The 18,636-nt window shown below is 37.3% G+C and overlaps 1 protein-coding gene across 2 annotated transcripts in view; it reads right to left on the bottom strand.

Annotated features, from left to right (window-relative positions):
* The window catches only part of LOC126365768 (serine/threonine-protein kinase PRP4 homolog), a 266,407-nt gene extending 248,266 nt beyond the window's left edge, over window positions 1–18,141 (bottom strand). For both annotated transcript variants that reach the window (XM_050008287.1, XM_050008286.1), the window contains exons 1-2: window positions 17,779–18,141; window positions 16,984–17,145 (exon numbers count right to left, since the gene is read on the bottom strand). In XM_050008287.1, the coding sequence (XP_049864244.1) occupies window positions 16,984–17,145; window positions 17,779–17,783 (167 nt within the window). In that variant the 5' untranslated portion in view covers window positions 17,784–18,141. The remainder of the gene's footprint in view (window positions 1–16,983; window positions 17,146–17,778) is intronic.
* Window positions 18,142–18,636: the final 495 nt, after the last annotated feature.

Genomic DNA, 18,636 nt, shown 5'->3' with positions numbered 1-18,636 from the left:
AAAAAAAAATCCACTAAATAAAATCAAACATTTGAAAGTTTAGTAAGCAGACTTCATTGCCAGCCATCATTGCAAGTTTTCCTTCTGCAACTTATTGTATACAATGTTGCTATCTATTTCTGCCACCGTGAATCATGAAACATGTCAAGGTGGTGTGGCTTGCATGCCTGAAGGATACAGAGAGCCATCCCAAAGATGCTGCCATAACAGAGCAGTAACTGTGGTGATGTCACATACAAGAGGTGTCGCAGAACTTTTAGTAGCTCAAGGAGCTTGTACTGTGAACAGCTGAAAGCAAGAAGAAATTACTGAGTTTGGTTTCCCCAAGGTCATGCAGCTCTACTGTATGGCTTAATGATGATGGCACCCTCTTGGGTAAAATATTCTGGAGGCAAAATAACCCGTCATTTGGATCTGCAATTGGAAACTACTCACGAGAATCTTATCAGAAAAGAGAGAGAGAGAGAGAGAGAGAGAGAGAGAGAGAGAGAGAGAGAGAGAAACAGAATTAGCAGTTTGTGGAATGTTATATTCCTTATTGCATAGGGAAGTTAGAGTATTTAAAAAGAAAATGGGATATGCTGAAGTCAGATACAACGAGAATTAGTGAAATAATGTGGCAGGAGGAACAGGTCTTTTGGTCAGATGAGAACCAGGCTATAAATACAAAATCATATATAGGGATAATGTGAGAGTAGGTCTAATAACGAATAAGAAAATAGTAATGTAGAGAATCTGCTATCAACAGTATAGTGAACATATCATCATTCACCACATTTGTACAGTTTACATACCAACTAGCTCTGCAAGTAATGAAGAGATTGAAGAAGGCATACTGAGGTAAAGGAAAGCATTCAGATAGTTAAGGGAAACGAAAATTTAATTGTGACAGGGACAGACATTTGAAAGTACGAAAAAGAAGAGAAAAAAAGTAGCATGAGAATGTGGGCTAGGGAAAAGGAATGGAAGGGGAAGCCGCTTGGTAGAATTTTGCATAGAGCACATATTAATATATCACTCAAATTAACAGCAACAGATGAGTTTTGTTATTTGGTCAGCAAAAAACTGATAAGGACCAACAAGAAGAAACTGACAATGATAAGACAGGCATTTATGAATAAGAGGAATTTCTTAATATTTAATATAAGTCTAAATGTTAAGAAGTCTTTCCTGAATGTAATTATCTGTTTGTAGCCTTGTAGAAATGTGAAGCATCAGTATAAGCAGGCAGAAAAAAAGAGAACACAAGGATTTGATATGTGTATGTGATGCTACCAAACATTGCCAAAAATTAGATGCATAGATTGTGTAACTGAATTAGGGGGGCGGGGGAAGAAAGCCATGGCACAAATCGACTAAAGGAAGGAATCAGTTGACAGGACACATCTTGAAGTAACATGAAAACGTCAATGTGGTGTTGGATGTAGGGTGTGCCTGTTATGCAAATATGAAGAGGCTTGCACAGGATAGACTAGTATAGCAATTGGAGTGACATCTCATGGCAAGGATGGGACCTTAGAGCTGACACTCTGCCCAGTCCATTCAACTGCACCATCAGTGGCAGGCTTTTTAAGGCAACTTGGTGGCCACTCGATTGCAGTGCCCATATAGTGTAGTCTACATGACACAGTTGCTGGCCACACGAATCTATTGCCTGTGCAGCGCAGGCTACAGTTCCTGTGAGACCTGTTCCTACATTTCCCTCCACAACCTTTAAATATTAAATATACACAAAAAAATCTTTTCTTATCACCTCCTGTGACCACACACCTTCCACGTGAATCAGTCTATCTAAGAGTTAAAACTATCAAAATTCCTACAGTAGTTCCTGAGATTAGGCAAAACACACAGACAAAACCTGTGGTGGCGGATTTTAGTTTATATATGTACGTGGAACTTTAAAATACTTATGCAGGACTTTATATATGTATACAATTGTACAAATTCAGCATATTACCATCATTACTAGGGACCAGAAAATTTAGCACCTATTTTTGGCAAAATTTGCAACTATTTTTCCCAAATTTCACGTCAAACCTTTTGTTTGTAAATAATTAGAAGCACAAATTTAAAAGGTTGTCACACTACATGAGAGAATACAGGCAAAGCCTTCATTCTCTGTAAATGACTTCTTTTTTTTTAAAAAAAAAAAAAAAAAAAAAAAACATGCGGACTCTGAACTTTCTGATTTTTTGATAAGAATGTTTGGTTTTGCAATAACTTCGCCAATTATTTTTTTTTTTAATCTGAAATGGCCTTTGTTTTCTTCATTTGGCTGTATTTAAGCATTCAACAAATGATGGTTCTATTGAAAAGAGTAGCATTTTCCCACCACTGAACTGAATGTATTTCTGATTTAAAGTGTTTGTGGACATTATTTGCCTTTTCCCACTCAATTTAAAGATTATAAAATCTGTAGAATATTAAGTTTGACCTTTAGTGTGCATTTATTGCTGTGCATACCACGCTTGACAAAGCTACAGATGGAACGGACGAGGTACTTAGGGCAAAAGTAAAACTGAAAGTAACTGTATTGTAACGTTAGGGAAAGAATTTCAGCACTATCAAATAAACTTGACAGATTTTGTTATCCAATTGCTATAGTGCATAGTGTGAACACTTATGTAGTGACAGATGGCCGCAAGTGAAAACAAACCAGATTTTTTACTGTCATAGGGGAGAGGAGCAGTGTGGGAAACAATCCCTGCCTCCCTCTAGGAGGGAAGCAGCCTACAGCCATGTTCTGCGAAAGCAGGACTGACAAGAGAGATCACAGATCACCCACCTCTTCTGGCACTGTAAGAGTTGTACTTGAAATCCAACATGTACCAGGATTAGTCATCTCACTCATTTCAAAATAAGGAAAGAAAACAACGAGAAAAGCACAACACAAGGCATCTGGGAATAGCCACCTTGCAATTACTCATTGAGGTTGGCAGAGTATTGTTAACAACATAGTTCAAGCCTGAGCTCTAGAAGTATTTGGCGCAATCACAGACCAAACCACAGGCACCTAAATCACCATATTAATGTGTCTGCATCATAACAACTTTTGAAGTTAAGCTAACAAACATGTGTTTCTTTGTTATTGATTGCTAGGGCCCAAGGCCTAGAACTACACTGTATTGCATGGAATGACCCTTAAATAAACCATTCACAATTGCCATGGCACCAGAGCATCAAACAAAATAATAAATCATTGCATTTGTGCACTTTTATTAATTTTGCAAGCAGGTTCTTACGCACATTATCTTTACATATTGGGCATTGTCGCAAGATGTACAATACCAGTAAGTAAAAACTGGTTACATTTTCAATATTTACATGCAGAAAATAAAGCTTTTTCAAACTATCTCTGATACAATAGTTCATCTGGGTACAATTTGCTATGAAATAGTGTTTGTTACATAATTTAGTGTTTTTGGATTTTGAGGCAGAATTGGCATATATTTTGCATTTGCCATAAAATGCAAATTTTTCTAGCCCCTGATCATTACTCCCCCACATTGCTTTCATTTTACAACAGCATAAATGTTGTCACAGACTTCAATTAAATGTAATAAAATAAAATGACAGAAATAGCAGTATAAAAATATATGTAAGGAAAACAGAGGGTTTACAGAAGAGAGGGTATCCACAGGACAAAACAAGGTGTAAGAAGAATGCATGTCAAAGATAAAAATTAAAATCAGGAGGGAAAGGGAAAAAATAAAACGGCCAAGAGCAATAAACAAGATAAAAAGACATCACAGAAACAAACAGACAAGTACAATGAAAATTAACTTTACACCATACAGGTACAACAATAAACAAAAGACCAAACCAACGAAAAGAATAACATGATTGAAGAAAAGAAAAATTAGTCATTAGAGACACAGATTTGGGAAGGAAAATGACTATGCCCTGCCAAAGCAACTATTCCCACATTTCCCTCTCACGTGATTTAGTGAAAATATGGAAAATCTACATCTAAAATTTGAATGACAGTTATTTGAGCCACAGTCCTCCCAAAAACAAGTCCAATGTCTCACCACTGCATACCTGAGTTGTGAACACACTGTAGAAAACTGCTCACCTAAAGCTACTAAGTTGGCAAAGAACACACACTCTTAACAGCATTAAGAATTACGATTGAAAATAATTATTGAAAAATGCATTAATAAAGTGTTTCATTTCTTTTTTGTCACACCACATAAATATCTTTCTAATGTTATTTTATGTCATCTATGGCATACAAATGTAAGTTTTGTGTGTAGAAAACAGTTCATATTACTTGTTAATTTTTTGTGGAAATTCAGATTTGTGCATAGGTCTTCCTGCGTTGTTCTATTAGACGAGTTAGTCAAAACACAGTGAATAGTATCAATATGCTTACACTCTGATGCACTTTCTGTTTATATAGCAGCATAACATTTGCCAATACTCTCTTGTTGGCAACATTTAATTTTTTTAAAGGTTGTTGCTATCATATTTTGGAAGTCTTAAATTTCAGAGTGGTGTTTGACATGCATAATGGCAGACAAGAAAAGGAAAATTATGCATAAAAGAAAAGGGTGCAGATGAGGGGGGGGGATGAATATGTTGGTGAGTATTTGTAACTAGTTTCAGCAATTGATATGTCCATTTCTATCATGTATTTCTATTTTCTGTTACTATTTGGGATGTGCTAGTTTTCATGTTGTTCATTTCTGTTGTAGCCATTTATCCGGCTGTTTACATGTCTTAAAATACAAACAGCACTTAAGAGATCAGGAGGGAACACTCCTCACTGCTATAACACAAAAGAAGACCAAAAATGAAAGTTTTCATTTACAGGAGGAGAGAATTCTATAGATTTAGTCTGTGAAAGCACAGACATTAACCAGTTAGCTATGTGCATATCTTGATATGTTAACAAATGTATTAGGTATCCCTGTTGCGCAAAACACCAATGCACATTTGTAATGGCACCTGAATTGGGAGTCAGTCAGAAATTTCAAAAAGCAGTATTTGGTGGGCAGTGGAATAAGAACTGGTGATTTAATGTACTAGATCACTTGAACATTGGCTATTGTTCTATGTTACACTTCTTGTACAGCCAGGATGTGCACATTGTTGTTGGTATTCCACTAAAATATTTTGTGACACTGGTTCATTATTTGGGGATGATTAGTGAGTAAGTTATGTGTTGACAAATGATTCCACACTTTTCCTTCCATCAATAACAATAAATCTGGTATTAAACAAATTCATCAGTCATCTTCACAACAACAATTAACATGTTCAGAGCTCTAATACAGGAGCTGTCAAAGTGACCTCAATCAGAAAGTTTCACATCATGCTGTGAGTAAAATAACATTTAAAAAGTGAAATTTTTTATGATCTTCAGTAGCCATATAAATAACAGCCGTTTTTTGTGAAATTTGTCAGATGTCAGGATATATGTTGCTTGTTCCAAAATATTAAGCCACATCTCGGGTGTATACTATCTACTTCAGTTAAGGAGATTGAAGAGAACAGACAGAATTAAGTGATCAGCCATACAATATTTTAAAAGGATTTGGGCAAAAGTTCATAGTGCCCCCTTTCATTTTTCGTAGTTATTGTGCAAGATATACAGAGGGGTCCAGAATAATGTAGACACTCTTAAACAGCCAATATTAATGGAAAAAAATGACATACCATCATAAATGTTATTTTGTGTATTCAAAGTGACCCCATTAACAGCCAAAAAACATTGATGCTGCTGAACTGACTGAACTATGGCCATCAGTGTTGTTGTGTCGGCCTTATACCACAGGTAGATTCTCATCCAAGTATGCTTTGACATTTCTTCGGTAGTGAGGTGGACTATAATATTGTCGTAGGAAAAATCATTCATTCCCAAACACCTCTCCGATGGCAGGTAAAATCGATGTTTGCAGCATATGATGATACACCGCACCAGTTAAGGTACTTTCAAAGAAGAACCGCACAATGGCAGACCACACGATACATTAACACCCGGTAGATTAACATGTTTGTCCATGGGAACATGAGGATTTTCAGGATCACAGTACGTGCAATTGTGGCATACAGTACCATTCAGTTTGAATTGCACTTTGTCAGACCAGATAACCACGGTCCCTGCAAACCATACATCATCGCAAAGCATGCCTTCAAACCACACCCAGTATTCCATCCTTCAATCTGGATAACTTTGAGATGACCTTGTAAAATGTTGCAACACAGCAGTGTTGGAAGCTGGACTTGTTGTTTTTGGTGGGCCAGACCTTTCCTTGAGCACACCCAGAACAGTCAACAGCTTCAAATTTATCTTGAATCTGATTAATTGTTGTGTGTGTTCATGGCTGAGTTCTATATATATCACGCCTTTGCCATTATACCTCAATCACAGTTTTGTACTTCCAGTACCACTTCAAAATAGCCTTGCATTGCTCAAATGACAATCTTACTTCATTCACTGCTTCATTGTCATCTGTTGGGAAACGTGCCCCAAAACCTGTTGAGAAAACACTGGACTATGCTACTGCGCTAAATGCAACAATATGTCACTTTGTTCCAAAAATATTAACTGTCAAAGAGTGTCTAAATTGTTTCTGAACCTCTCTGTATATATCCACCGATAAGGTGAGACATTATGACAACTGTTCACCGCAAGACTAAATCTTTCCTGGTGGTGTAGCGGGCAAGTGACGTATCTAGGAAAATATGTAAATGGAACAGAGATGAATGAGGAATCATTCTAATGAAGATACTGCCCACAATGGAAAAATCCTCAGACATAAATGTCTTTGACAAAGTCCAGACTGTTGTGGTTCAGCACCTGGCATGTGCATCTCGAAAACAGCAAAACTGGTTGACTGTTCATGTATTACTATCACAAGCATCTATGACGAGAGTTGGAACGATGGTGAAACCATGAGCATAGGAAATCCATGCATCATCAGAGAATATGCAGGGTGGAAGCATGCATGTTCTGTAACGAAGAACAGGCAGCAATCTGTGGGAGATGTAATGATAATGCAATGCTAGCGTAGCCGCAACTGTTTCAGAGCAAACTGTTCAGCAAACATTGTTGAACATAGGGGTCCACGGCAGATAACCCCTGTGTGTTCCCACGCTGGCCTAGTGGCACTGTCAATTAAGACTGCAGTAGATGTGGTATCACAGAATGGACTATGGATCAATAGGAAACAAACAGCCTGGTCACAGATGGATTACATTTTGTTACATCACATTGATGTTCGTGTCCAGATACATCACCACCCATGTGAATGGCAGTTCAGAACACGCACTGTGTCTCAGACACAAGCTGGTGAGTGCAGTATTATGCTATGTGGGACATCGACCTGGGTTTCTGTGGGATCTTTTGTAGTAATCAAGAGCACTACGGAAGCTCTGGCCTACATAAACATTACTGTGGACCACATGCTTCCCTATTTGCTCAAGGTCTTCCTTGACAACAATGGCGACATCCAACAGGATGATTGTCCATGTCACAAGGACAAAATCATGCTACAATGGTTTGAAGGGAATGATACTGAGTGGTATCTTGGCCACCAAATTCATCTAATACGAGCTGAAGTGAAATCTGGAACCTCACTGGGGGCTAGGTCTGACCCCACAGAACACAGGCCTGTAATTTACAGGAACTGTGTGACCTGTGCATAGACATCTGGTGTCACATACATCTGAAAATCTACTAAGGACTTGTTAAATCTATGCCAATGAAAATCACAGTGGTATTGTGTTCCAAATGTAGGTTAAACAGGTGGTCATAATGCTTTGGTTCATCAGTGTGATATGCATAAAATTACTAATCTGACAATTGTCTATAATGTTAATTCAATTTCCCCATGCCAACTTAGCAGTTTTACTTCTTTATAAAGAAAATTGTACAGCTACATGCTCTTGGGAAAACAAAATTTGTGGCACAACCGGACTAGGAGGAGGAATCAGTTAACAGGACACATTGTGAGACATCAAGGGATCATCAATGTAGTACTGGAGGGAAGAAACAAGGGTGACAAAAATTGTAGAGGGAGACCAAAATGAATACAATAAGCAAAGCAAATTAATTCAGAGGTGAAGAGGCTTGCACAGGATTTGTTAGCAGACTCTGGTTTCAGACTGTGGTGTTTTGTGTGTGTGTGTGTATGTGTGTGGCACTCTAAAAGCAGTAGTCTATGATTAAATTGGTTGGAACTGTGGGGCACTTGTAAGCAACAGGAAGCCGGATAAGCCTATTAAAATTATGAGTACTGTATAATTATGTGAACTAACTAGAAACATCACATTAACATATCTTAACTTCCACACATCGAAACCTTGAATACCTACCATGCCATACACAGCACACAAGTGTGTATGGCACCAGCGTAAACTATACTGATGAGTCTTTATTATGAATCATGTTTGCATGGTGAACAGTGCATATAACTTTTGGACTATTACATGTTATACAGTCATTAGGAATTTTTATTTCTGTAATAACATTCATAGTTAAAAACAATTGAAAACCCTGGCTAACAACATGATTTTTTGAATGCTCTATTGCTCTATTTGTAGAACCTGCAATCATGTAGCATATCCATTGTATTGCATGGCATATAAAGAAGTATCTTTAAAAAAATGTCCAATAGAAGTCCTACAAAATCAATTGGGAATAAAACTAAATAAAATCACTTCCCATGAAAACAAGAACCACAACAAAGAATAATACTGTCCTGTACAGAGGCATCAGTTAGGTGTATGGGAAGGCTAAATATTATCTAACCAGGCAAACAAAATTGGATAGCACACCTTTGTGGAACAGCACGGTCTGTGCATTAAAGAGTAATTTTGGGAACATTTTTAGTGAAAGATAAATTTCAACCTCCTCTAAAATGTTGCACGTAGTATTCTTGTTTTCATAGTGCATCATCATATGTAACTTTGACTGGAGTTCAGTTATTGATAGCCTGTTTCATGTAAATGGGCACTTAGAGCTGACCTTCAGCCAGAGTTGTTACTATGCTCTCTAAAAAGGATCTCAAAGATGTTTCCTTCCTGGCCTATGCACCTGGAATCATAATTGATGCAATACACACTTGGCGACTAATTTTTCCCGCCTTGTCTCCTTCCTGTGCCTAAGTTTTAGGCCATTATTCTTTGGGACAAATTAGGCTATTCTCAAGCCACTGCAATTCTGTAATTTTTTAATTACTGAATAGACAACTTGCAGATGTATCTCTATTGATGCGAAACCATTAGTGACTCTTTAAGATAAGTATTTTACCAGCCAGTGCAGAAGATTTTATTCAGAACAAAAACACATCACACTGCACAGTAATTGATTGTGACCCTGTGGGGGGAAAAATCCATGGGCAAACAGTCCTACACGAATGGACATCATATACGTGCTACAAGACTAAATGCTATCACTTTAATTTATTTCACAATCATGAGCGATTAGAACTGATTCATTTCTATAGGCCAGGTACTAAAATGCCAACTTACTTGTCAGCTTGTCAAGGCAATTGTATAATATGTTCTAAAAGATTTTCAGTCTACTCTGGATAAAATTACAAGATTTCAATTATGCCTTACATTATCATAAATGCAATGAACTAGAGCAAAAGCTAAGTGCCCGAGTTCGAAGTGCTCCTAAAAAGCAGCGGAGCTCACATACTACCACCTCAGAAACTTGGCTAATACCCGAAAATGAACAGTAGTCAGAACTTTTGTGTAACTATGCGCACAATGAAAGGAAAAGATAATACAAACTGGAGATGGCAATCTGTTATAGTAGAAAAGAAACTTGCATCCACCAAGATATAAACTAAAGCTGCACCCGAAATTGTATGGGCAAGGCTAAGTATTGGGGGTGGGCAGTAGAATGGATTTTTCTATTGACTTCCTGATTCAGCCCCAGATGCAACTACCAGCTTTAGAGAAAACTCTCAGCCCTCTATCGCAAATGTTTGACATTCATATTGTCATCACTGGCAAAGATTTTAATTATGCAACAATAAATTGGGATAATCATAGTGTTGAAAGTGGTAAGTGTGAGAAAACATACTGAAACATAATAGTACATGGTTTCTCTGGAAACTATCTAGAACAAATAATTCAGAAGCCCTTTCATTAAGGAAAATATTTTAGATCTAATGACACGAAACGGGCTGTAAGTCTTTGAAGACAATAAACTAGATACAGAGGAAGTACTGTAATATATCGAGCAGGAACTTTTAAACATTTAGCACTGGGCACAACCATGTAGACACAATGTGGCTAAGCTTAGAAAAATGTTGACCAAACAATAGAGCTGTAAGTATCAAGGAGAACAGTTCATGATGAGTGACCTTCTATGGTCATAAAGGAAATTTTAAAGCAGCAAATAACGCACAAAAAGTGTAAAATGAAGCATGCAGCTATACATAGAGGGGTCACAACTCCAGTGCTAGATACTCATCTGCTTTGACCTATGACATAATTCTGTTGCACTATGCGATGACATGGTACTGCAGCATGTTTGAAATGGATCGTTTTTGCAGAGGGTATGTTGCAAGTATGTGGTGATGCTCTCTAGTGTAGGATGTTTATGTTTCAAAATTGCTAGAGAGTACTGTTAATGATATTAAACTTCTCACCATAACAGTAAGATTCTTGTACAGGATGTAAGACAATTAGTAGCAGCCCCTTGGGGTGCCAAACTGAGAGGACTGCAGGGGAGACCAACTGCAAGAATTTTATACAATCCGTATCCCAACTAACAGCAAAAACTAACGCAGTGGGGCAGGGAGGAGGGGGAGAGCGGGGACATGGCTAAATGGTAAGTAGGTTGTGTGTAAAAATGTTCTCAAACAGGACCTGCTCACATGCTGTTAGCAGTAAGAGTTTGTGGTGCATTATTAGTGAGTTACTTTGATGTTTACAGTAATGGGTAGTAAATTCACTTTCAGGTTTGGAATTTTTAGTGTGGTGTGTTGTTTGTGTTTGGAGATTTAATTTTATGTTTCATTTTTGTTAGTTATAGATGTAACGATTTTCAAAAGTACAGCACTGCACACCACAATGGGGGACAACATGTAGAGGACAATGAAATTCCTACAATTATTTGGTTTAACAGTTGAATATGTGAAGTATTATGTTTGTAGAGAAGGTCTGAGATTGACCTAAGTTGCTGCACCTGTGACCACAGACCAGTATATGTAGTGATATTGGCTGGACACCTTGTGGTGTACTACCCAGAGAAGTTCCTGGTTTGGCATGTCCACAATTGCTATTCCAGAGTTTGTGTTGACTCATTATTTTTGCTACTGCTAGACAACTGGACGATTTCATTTCAACTCATAAAAATATTTTCCAGTAACGGGCTTTCCTGTGACTGATAAATTTACAAAGAGAATGCAAAAACTTTGTTGGTGCTAACTTTTATATTACGTCATACATCTGATGTAGCTGTTAACAATGCCTTCTCTGCACCAACTACAGTATAAACACATTTTTACATTCCCGAAATTAACGTTTACGTGATGTTAATGACATTTTTTTATCACTCTTGTCAAATTCCCTATGTCCACAATGTTAAATCATACCTGATTTTGCGTCAACGTTTTTATAATTTTCCCGTGATTTATGCTTTGTAAAAAAAGGTTTGTGGAAAAATAAAAAAACTGAAATAAAATGACACTGGCATTTGTTGACCATCGAGTAGTGTTTACAAACATTACTTTGTTAAGTTTCTTGACATCAGGGTGCTCTACATGGTAGATTTGAACTGGCAAATGTGTAAAAGTTGGAACAATTCATGCCATATCTCCTGCCACTGTCAAACTCTACTCTGCATGGTGGCTGATATGAATAACTAGGTTCGTACGAATAAAGGTATTGTGGCCAATCACAACCACTTCCAAACTGTCTCTACTGCACATGCACAGTTTTGTGATTGTTGTAACTGTCACCACACTCTGTTGAACCATATTTAAACCCGGGCTGCTGAAACATGTCACTTCAAGGTCACTCCCCAAGCACCGTAGAGTTGGCAGTATAACTAACAAACATGTGAGGAATGGGAGGCGCCACGTCTACTGAACCAATAACAGCACCGAACAAAAGCCGGTTCCGATGTAGACGCTACCACATTGCCGGCTTCCATGTAAACATTTTATGTTAGTGCGTAAACGCCTGCTGTTGTGTTGTGTTACCGCCTCAACTACAGTTTTTGTTTGTTAAACAATGTCTCCGAAACGATGTCATTCACCAAGCGGCAATCCGTTGGGCCGTGGAGTGAGTCAGGCTTTGGAATTACTACGGATACGCATGAGTTTTACGAGCAAGAAAAGGAAATTGTTTCTGTTCATGGGCATGCATCGATTCCTGCCGATAAAGTTTTAGAGCGTACCTTGAAAACTCTAGGACTCAGTAAAAGAACAGTTATAAGAAAAGGGGTGCTATTTCAAGACTTAAGACAGTGGAATAAACAGTCTGGAAGAAAGCCCCTGAGAAGAAACTGTGTGTTTTTAACTACTCCGGGCAAGAAAAAGAAGCAGCCTCATCCTATCACAGATTGGTTCATTCCAATCTGACGCAATTTGTCGGCATATATACGGATACTATAAAAGGAAAGATTACTCCACAATAGCGAAATTGCTAATTTCTTTCAAAGAAAGTGAACTACTTTCAGGGAGGAAAACGTCACCTAAGACAATATTAAAAAGTATGGGCTTTTGTTTTAAAAAGTTAGATGGACGAAAACTGTTACTAGAAAAAGCTCATGTCATTGCAGCTCGTTCCATTTTCTTACACAAAATTGTAGGAAAGGACATACACTCAGTCATATGGTTAGACGAAACCTGGGTCAATGCTGGAGAATCAGTTGAGAAATGCTGGACAGATGATACTCTGAATAGCAGCGGTCATCAGCCAACAGGAAGAGGATCACGATTAACTGTGGCTCATGCAGGATCTTCAAACGACTTTGTGCCTGAAGGACTTCTTGTTTTTCGATTGAAGAAAACCGGTGACTATCATGAGGATATGGACCACCCATGGTTTCTACAGTAGTTTAAAAATTTGTTGCTCCAGTTTAGTGTTCCAACAGTTTTTGTGATGGACAATGCACCGTACCATTCCGTGATTTTAGATAAAGCTCCCACCACTAGTGCAGTGGTTGCAGGCGTGAAACATTGCCGTTATACTCGTTTGTGGGACAAAATAAGCCTGTGACACCTAAATACGTTGTAGATGAAATTGCAAGTGAACAGGGTCACTTGGTAATTAGGCTACTGTCACCTTATCACTGTCATTTTAATCCAATTCAACTGGTTTGGTGTGAAGTCAAGGCATACATCAGAAGTAACAACAAGACTTTTACTATAACAGAAATGGAAAGACTGCTACGTGAAGGTCTTGCTACGGTAGACGCTACCTCATGGAGGAAAAAATTAGACCATGTTGCTAAACTGATAAGAGAAGCACAGACTAGAGATGGCATTATAAATGAATGATTTCTCTTGATGATGATGATGGCGAAGACAAGAGTTTTGGTGCTGATTACAATGACAGTGAAGGAGAACTGGATGGAATTGCGCCACCGACATTGTAAATTGGCGAGTGTGTATATATACAGAATTAATTCCTTTTCTCTCCGCAATCAGGTAGGCTATGTACATTTTGCTTTATTTCTTTCTATGAGTGTGGATAGTGTATTATTTGGTATCCTTAGTTTTGCATTATTATACGACGTTTTACATGCAGCTATTACTGTAACAATTTAGATGACTTTTCATAGCTATTGTCATTAACTTCAGGTGTTGTTATTTCGCAGTTTAATATACTATCAAACTCTTAGTCTCCGTCGTCGTTCTCTCTGTTGTTAGAAAAATGTACTTTGTTGCACTTACGTATAAACGTTGATTGAAGCTTACATTTAGAAAATGTACTTCTGAGTTGGGGGCGTGTGCGGTGGCAGCTATTGCAACCTCGCAATTGCAGTGTAGCCAACCACACGCGAGCTGTCAAGTGACACGTTTCACCGGCCCGGGGATAGTGTGTTTAGTCTTTTGGCAGCGTGTAGTGCTAGTTGACACCTTCATTCAGTTTGCGTTGCTCAAATATTTTTGGTTTAAACACAATGCGAATAATGTGTATTCTCATGCTGAGCAAAACGTGTTTCAAGATTTACTCTCATTAAGTGAAATATTTACATATGTATTTTTTGGATGTTACACAAAAAAACAATACCGAGAAATAGTTCGTGTGTGTGTGGTTTTCTACATCACTGAGGAAGCACAATAATGGATAACCTCAAAAAGATGACTACAGTTCAAGATAACAGAACGCCACATATGCAAACACGGAACAAAATTATGTAAATATATGCACTTGATATCAAGAAAAAACTCTCAAAACACATGGTGCTATGCATGAAAAAATATGTAACTGATGCAGTGTTTCATTATTTAAATAATTAATGACAGCTGCAGGCGGTACAAAACCACTAATAATGGCGTATAAAATTGGGCCAAACATTTCACCTTCCCAATTATCAGTTCCCATTATATCAGTGGTTTTACTAGATAGTGAACCATTATAAAACATGTCTCTGACATGAGTATTTTGATGCCTATTATGTGCATATGGATAAAGGGAAAAAAATTAAAGGGGTATCCCATATACAACTTTTACAGCTTAAAACATTATTTCCAACATTTTACGCTCTCTCTCTTTTTTTTTTTTTTCTTTTTTTAATGTGGGGTTTCACTGTGTCTGTATTAAGTACATATTTATTAATAAAAATCTAAAAAGGCACATTTTAAAAATTATTCACTCAAAAACCCACATCACAAAATTTGCAAGAACTGCAGTGTATATTATTTGGTTATTGTTTTGTATTTAGTGCAATCAGAGTGGACAAATTTTTTCGTACATTATGTGAAGTGTTAGAAATTTTTCAACATTCTGCATAAAGTTGATGTGTTGAATGTTAGCATTTCTGCTATAGCACATAATATATTCCCCTTAAATTCATTGGCATTGTAAGAAGCACAAGAAGGAAACAGTACATATAAAGATAGGTAGAAGAACTTGACATAAGACTTACACAAGCAACACATTCAAAACTTTGTGAAGTGTAAAATGTAGATGCACCTGGTGCAGAACCTGAACACAGTGACATGCACCCAACGCAATGTATGTGCTCCCTGTGCACTGTATAATTTTAAAACCTAACCACGCAGTATCAGTATCTACTTAACCTGAGAAGGTGCAATTACTGACAGGGAATTACAGTCACACTTCCTCAAATTACTCATTTCAAAAGCCCGTAAAATAAACGAGGTACAAGGAATTTGAGCATGCCCACATTCCTACAGTGGATATCCACTGCAAGATGATGCACTTCCTGCTGCTCTGGCGTACTACCTCAATAATGACGAAGATTGTAGTAGGCAAAGTGCTAATCAGGTTGATGGTATGTGAAAACAGTGAAAAAGTTAAAAAATTAGGCAATTTTAATTCATGAAAAGTCATGAAGAAGTAAATCATGACAGAAGACTACAATAATTTATGTACAATATCATAAAAATGGATATAAATATTGTATATTTCATTTTTGTTATAAAATGCTTTCTAACATAGTTATAAATCATTTTCCCACTCACACATAATGTTGTTAAGTAATTATTTTGATTCAGAAATACCAGTTTTGCATGATATTTACTTAAAATCAGGGATCAGTTTAAATACTTAAGTGTCAATGATTTTTTGACCTTGAGAGTAAAGCTAGGTATACCTAAAAAGAAAAATTTCGTATAGGCAAGTACTGTCCACTCTGATAGTACATTCCCTGAGTACAATGACCAACACATCATGAAATTTTTAGAACATTTAGGATGGGCGTTTTGGAGAAAATAATGTCTAAATAAGCAAAAAATTTCAGATTATTTCATCTTTATGTACAAATATTTTGACAGTTTCAGAATTTCATGCATTAATGTTAAGAATTTCATGCATTAACGTCACAGCTGACAGTTAACAGTCTTCCACTTCATCATTTCTCAAGACAGTTAACAGCTTGTGACGTGACTATTCGAATATTTTCAGAACATAATTTTGAAATTCACAAGAAGTAACAAATTTTCATAACGCATTTTTCAAAAAATAAACAAACAATAAAAAATATGAAAAAGGTCCAAAGCGTACATGTACTAATCATGACTCATAGAATTGGGAACAAAGTATTTATTGAAAATAAATTCAGATATCTGTCATTTTTGGTTTCCTTATTACAATTTTCCCTTTTGTTATGACATTTTTTACAAAGATACACATTTAGAGAAGTCTTTAGTGTTTTAACAAATCATCAGAAAACCAAAATAATGTAGGCAAATTTTGAAGAGGTATCACGTGGAACTTCAACATATATTTTATTCAACTAACTCTGAAATAGTGATGTGTGACATTTTCTCTTGACCTATACAAAATATGAGATGGAATCAACCTGCAGGGGATGCTGGAAGCCACCATCAATTATTCTGCAAATTTCACAGTTCCCAGCACCCCTACATAGGGCGTCAAGTTGGCTGCATGTATAGTAGTGGGCACAGGGTCGCTTTTGAAATTACACTTTCCTATTTTTCTGAACTCAAATATGCAGGGTAGGGAACAAGAAACAGAAAAGCAGTCTCTGAATCCTAAACAACAATGACAGATTGCTGAATCATTCATGAAAGATGACTGCACAAGAGATAACATAGTTTCTCAAGAACACTAAGTGACACAGTAACATAAAATATAATTACGAAAAATTAAAACAGAAGGTACATACTGAATCTCAAAGAGACATGATTGTGTGGGTCCAGAAGGGGAATAAGGATATTAAAGTGAATGTATTAGCAATTCTTACACACACACACACACACACACACACACACACACACACACACACACAGAGAGAGAGAGAGAGAGAGAGAGAGATTTCGAAGTCATTTTACTAAAAATTGAAAATTTGATACAAACTTTTCATGTTTTCCGTCTTTATCACTTAAGTGTTTCTTGTGCTTATGATGATGCTTATGTTTCTTTTTCTTAGATTTCTTTACAATATCAGCCCCTTCATTCTCTGCTACTTTCTTGTCATTTAACACTTCAACAGAGGCATCGGAATGCGAGTCAACTGGGCTGCAACAAAAAGATTGGATCATAGTTTTGCTTCAGACAAAAGTAAACAGCGCACAGTTTTGAAACTAGCGTTCCAAGAAACCCACAGTTTTCATCTGACAACAGATGCTAACAAATCAAACTACGCACATCAAGCAAATATTACATTAGAAACATCGGTTACATAGCAGTTACATGAAAGCTATCACCACGACACAGCATACCTATAGTTTACATATTGACATGAAGCAAACAATAACGACTATAGCGCGTCGCGAACGTAAACGGGCAATGCGATCCACAAAACCGAAGTCGTAAATGCTCTTCGCCTCCCATCTTTATATTTACGGGCAAAACCCGTTCGACAACGACCCAAACAGCAAACACCAAATTCGTTACAAAAAAAAAAAAAAAAAACTCGGCACACATCTCGTGACTTTCCATTTGTGAGTATATAGTACCATGTATTACGTTAAATTACTTTCGTGTCTCTTAACTCAATGTAGGGCTCATTACTCTTAAAACACAGTTTCAAAGGTTCTATACCATATTTTTTTGACTTTTAACAAGGACTTGCATAACAGAACAGCTTCGTAGATGCGCGGAGTCCAACTAGTAATGTTCTCGCTGTGTAAAATGCTTCGTGAGACTCACCTCATCTTTAATTAAAGTTGTTAAAATCTGTACTTTAAATTATTAAATAGATATTACACGTATTCCACAACTGCAGTACAAGTTTTTATGCCGCCATCTTGAACAGCAATTTCTCGAATTACGAGTCGCTTGTCTTCCTCCTTGGCACTGTCGATATACAGCGTATCGCAATCTGTTATTTAATTCCTCGATTTTCACCAAATTTCATTTCAGTAACACAAAGTTACCACGGAGTAAAATTTTGTCAGTAAAAACAAATGATGCTTCAAACTGTGCTAATTACTTTGTAAACTTTATCTTTTCAATCCAATTCACAATGGCCCTCAACGCACAACACACCGCGCCACCGTCACATCTAGGCTTATTCACACTGTCCGTCACGTCACGTCACGTTAGGTCATGTTACATCTAGTCACGTGATCTCAACTCGTACGGCTGTTCTCAACTGTTTTCAATATATGCAAATAACAAAGAACGAATAAGAAACAGCTGATATCAACCACGAAAAACACACCTACGTAACAAAAGCACTACGAATGGAGGATGAGAGCATGGCTGCATATGGGGAGCAAGTAAGTTTGGTGTCATGTGATCAACAACGGACGATAACGTCAGTCATCAAAACCTTGTTCACGAAAAATATTGATTGGTGACATGACGTAAAATGAGGACCACTATGAATGCCGCAATTTGAAAGGCCCGTCCAGATGTAACGATCTGTCTGCGCAAATATCTGCCGACATCACATTTGCGCAGACAGATTGTTGCTTGCGAAGAGGTGACTGGAGCAGATATGAGACTGAAATGTGGAACCTGCAAGTTGGAGTTGGAGGTTTTGAGCGAAATTGCTCAAATCTG

The sequence above is a fragment of the Schistocerca gregaria genome, chromosome 4 (genome assembly GCF_023897955.1).
Source record: "Schistocerca gregaria isolate iqSchGreg1 chromosome 4, iqSchGreg1.2, whole genome shotgun sequence".
In the NCBI taxonomy this organism is placed as follows: domain Eukaryota; kingdom Metazoa; phylum Arthropoda; class Insecta; order Orthoptera; family Acrididae; genus Schistocerca; species Schistocerca gregaria.
The sequence above is the reverse complement of the archived record's forward strand: the minus strand, read 5'-3'. Positions and strand labels throughout refer to the sequence as shown.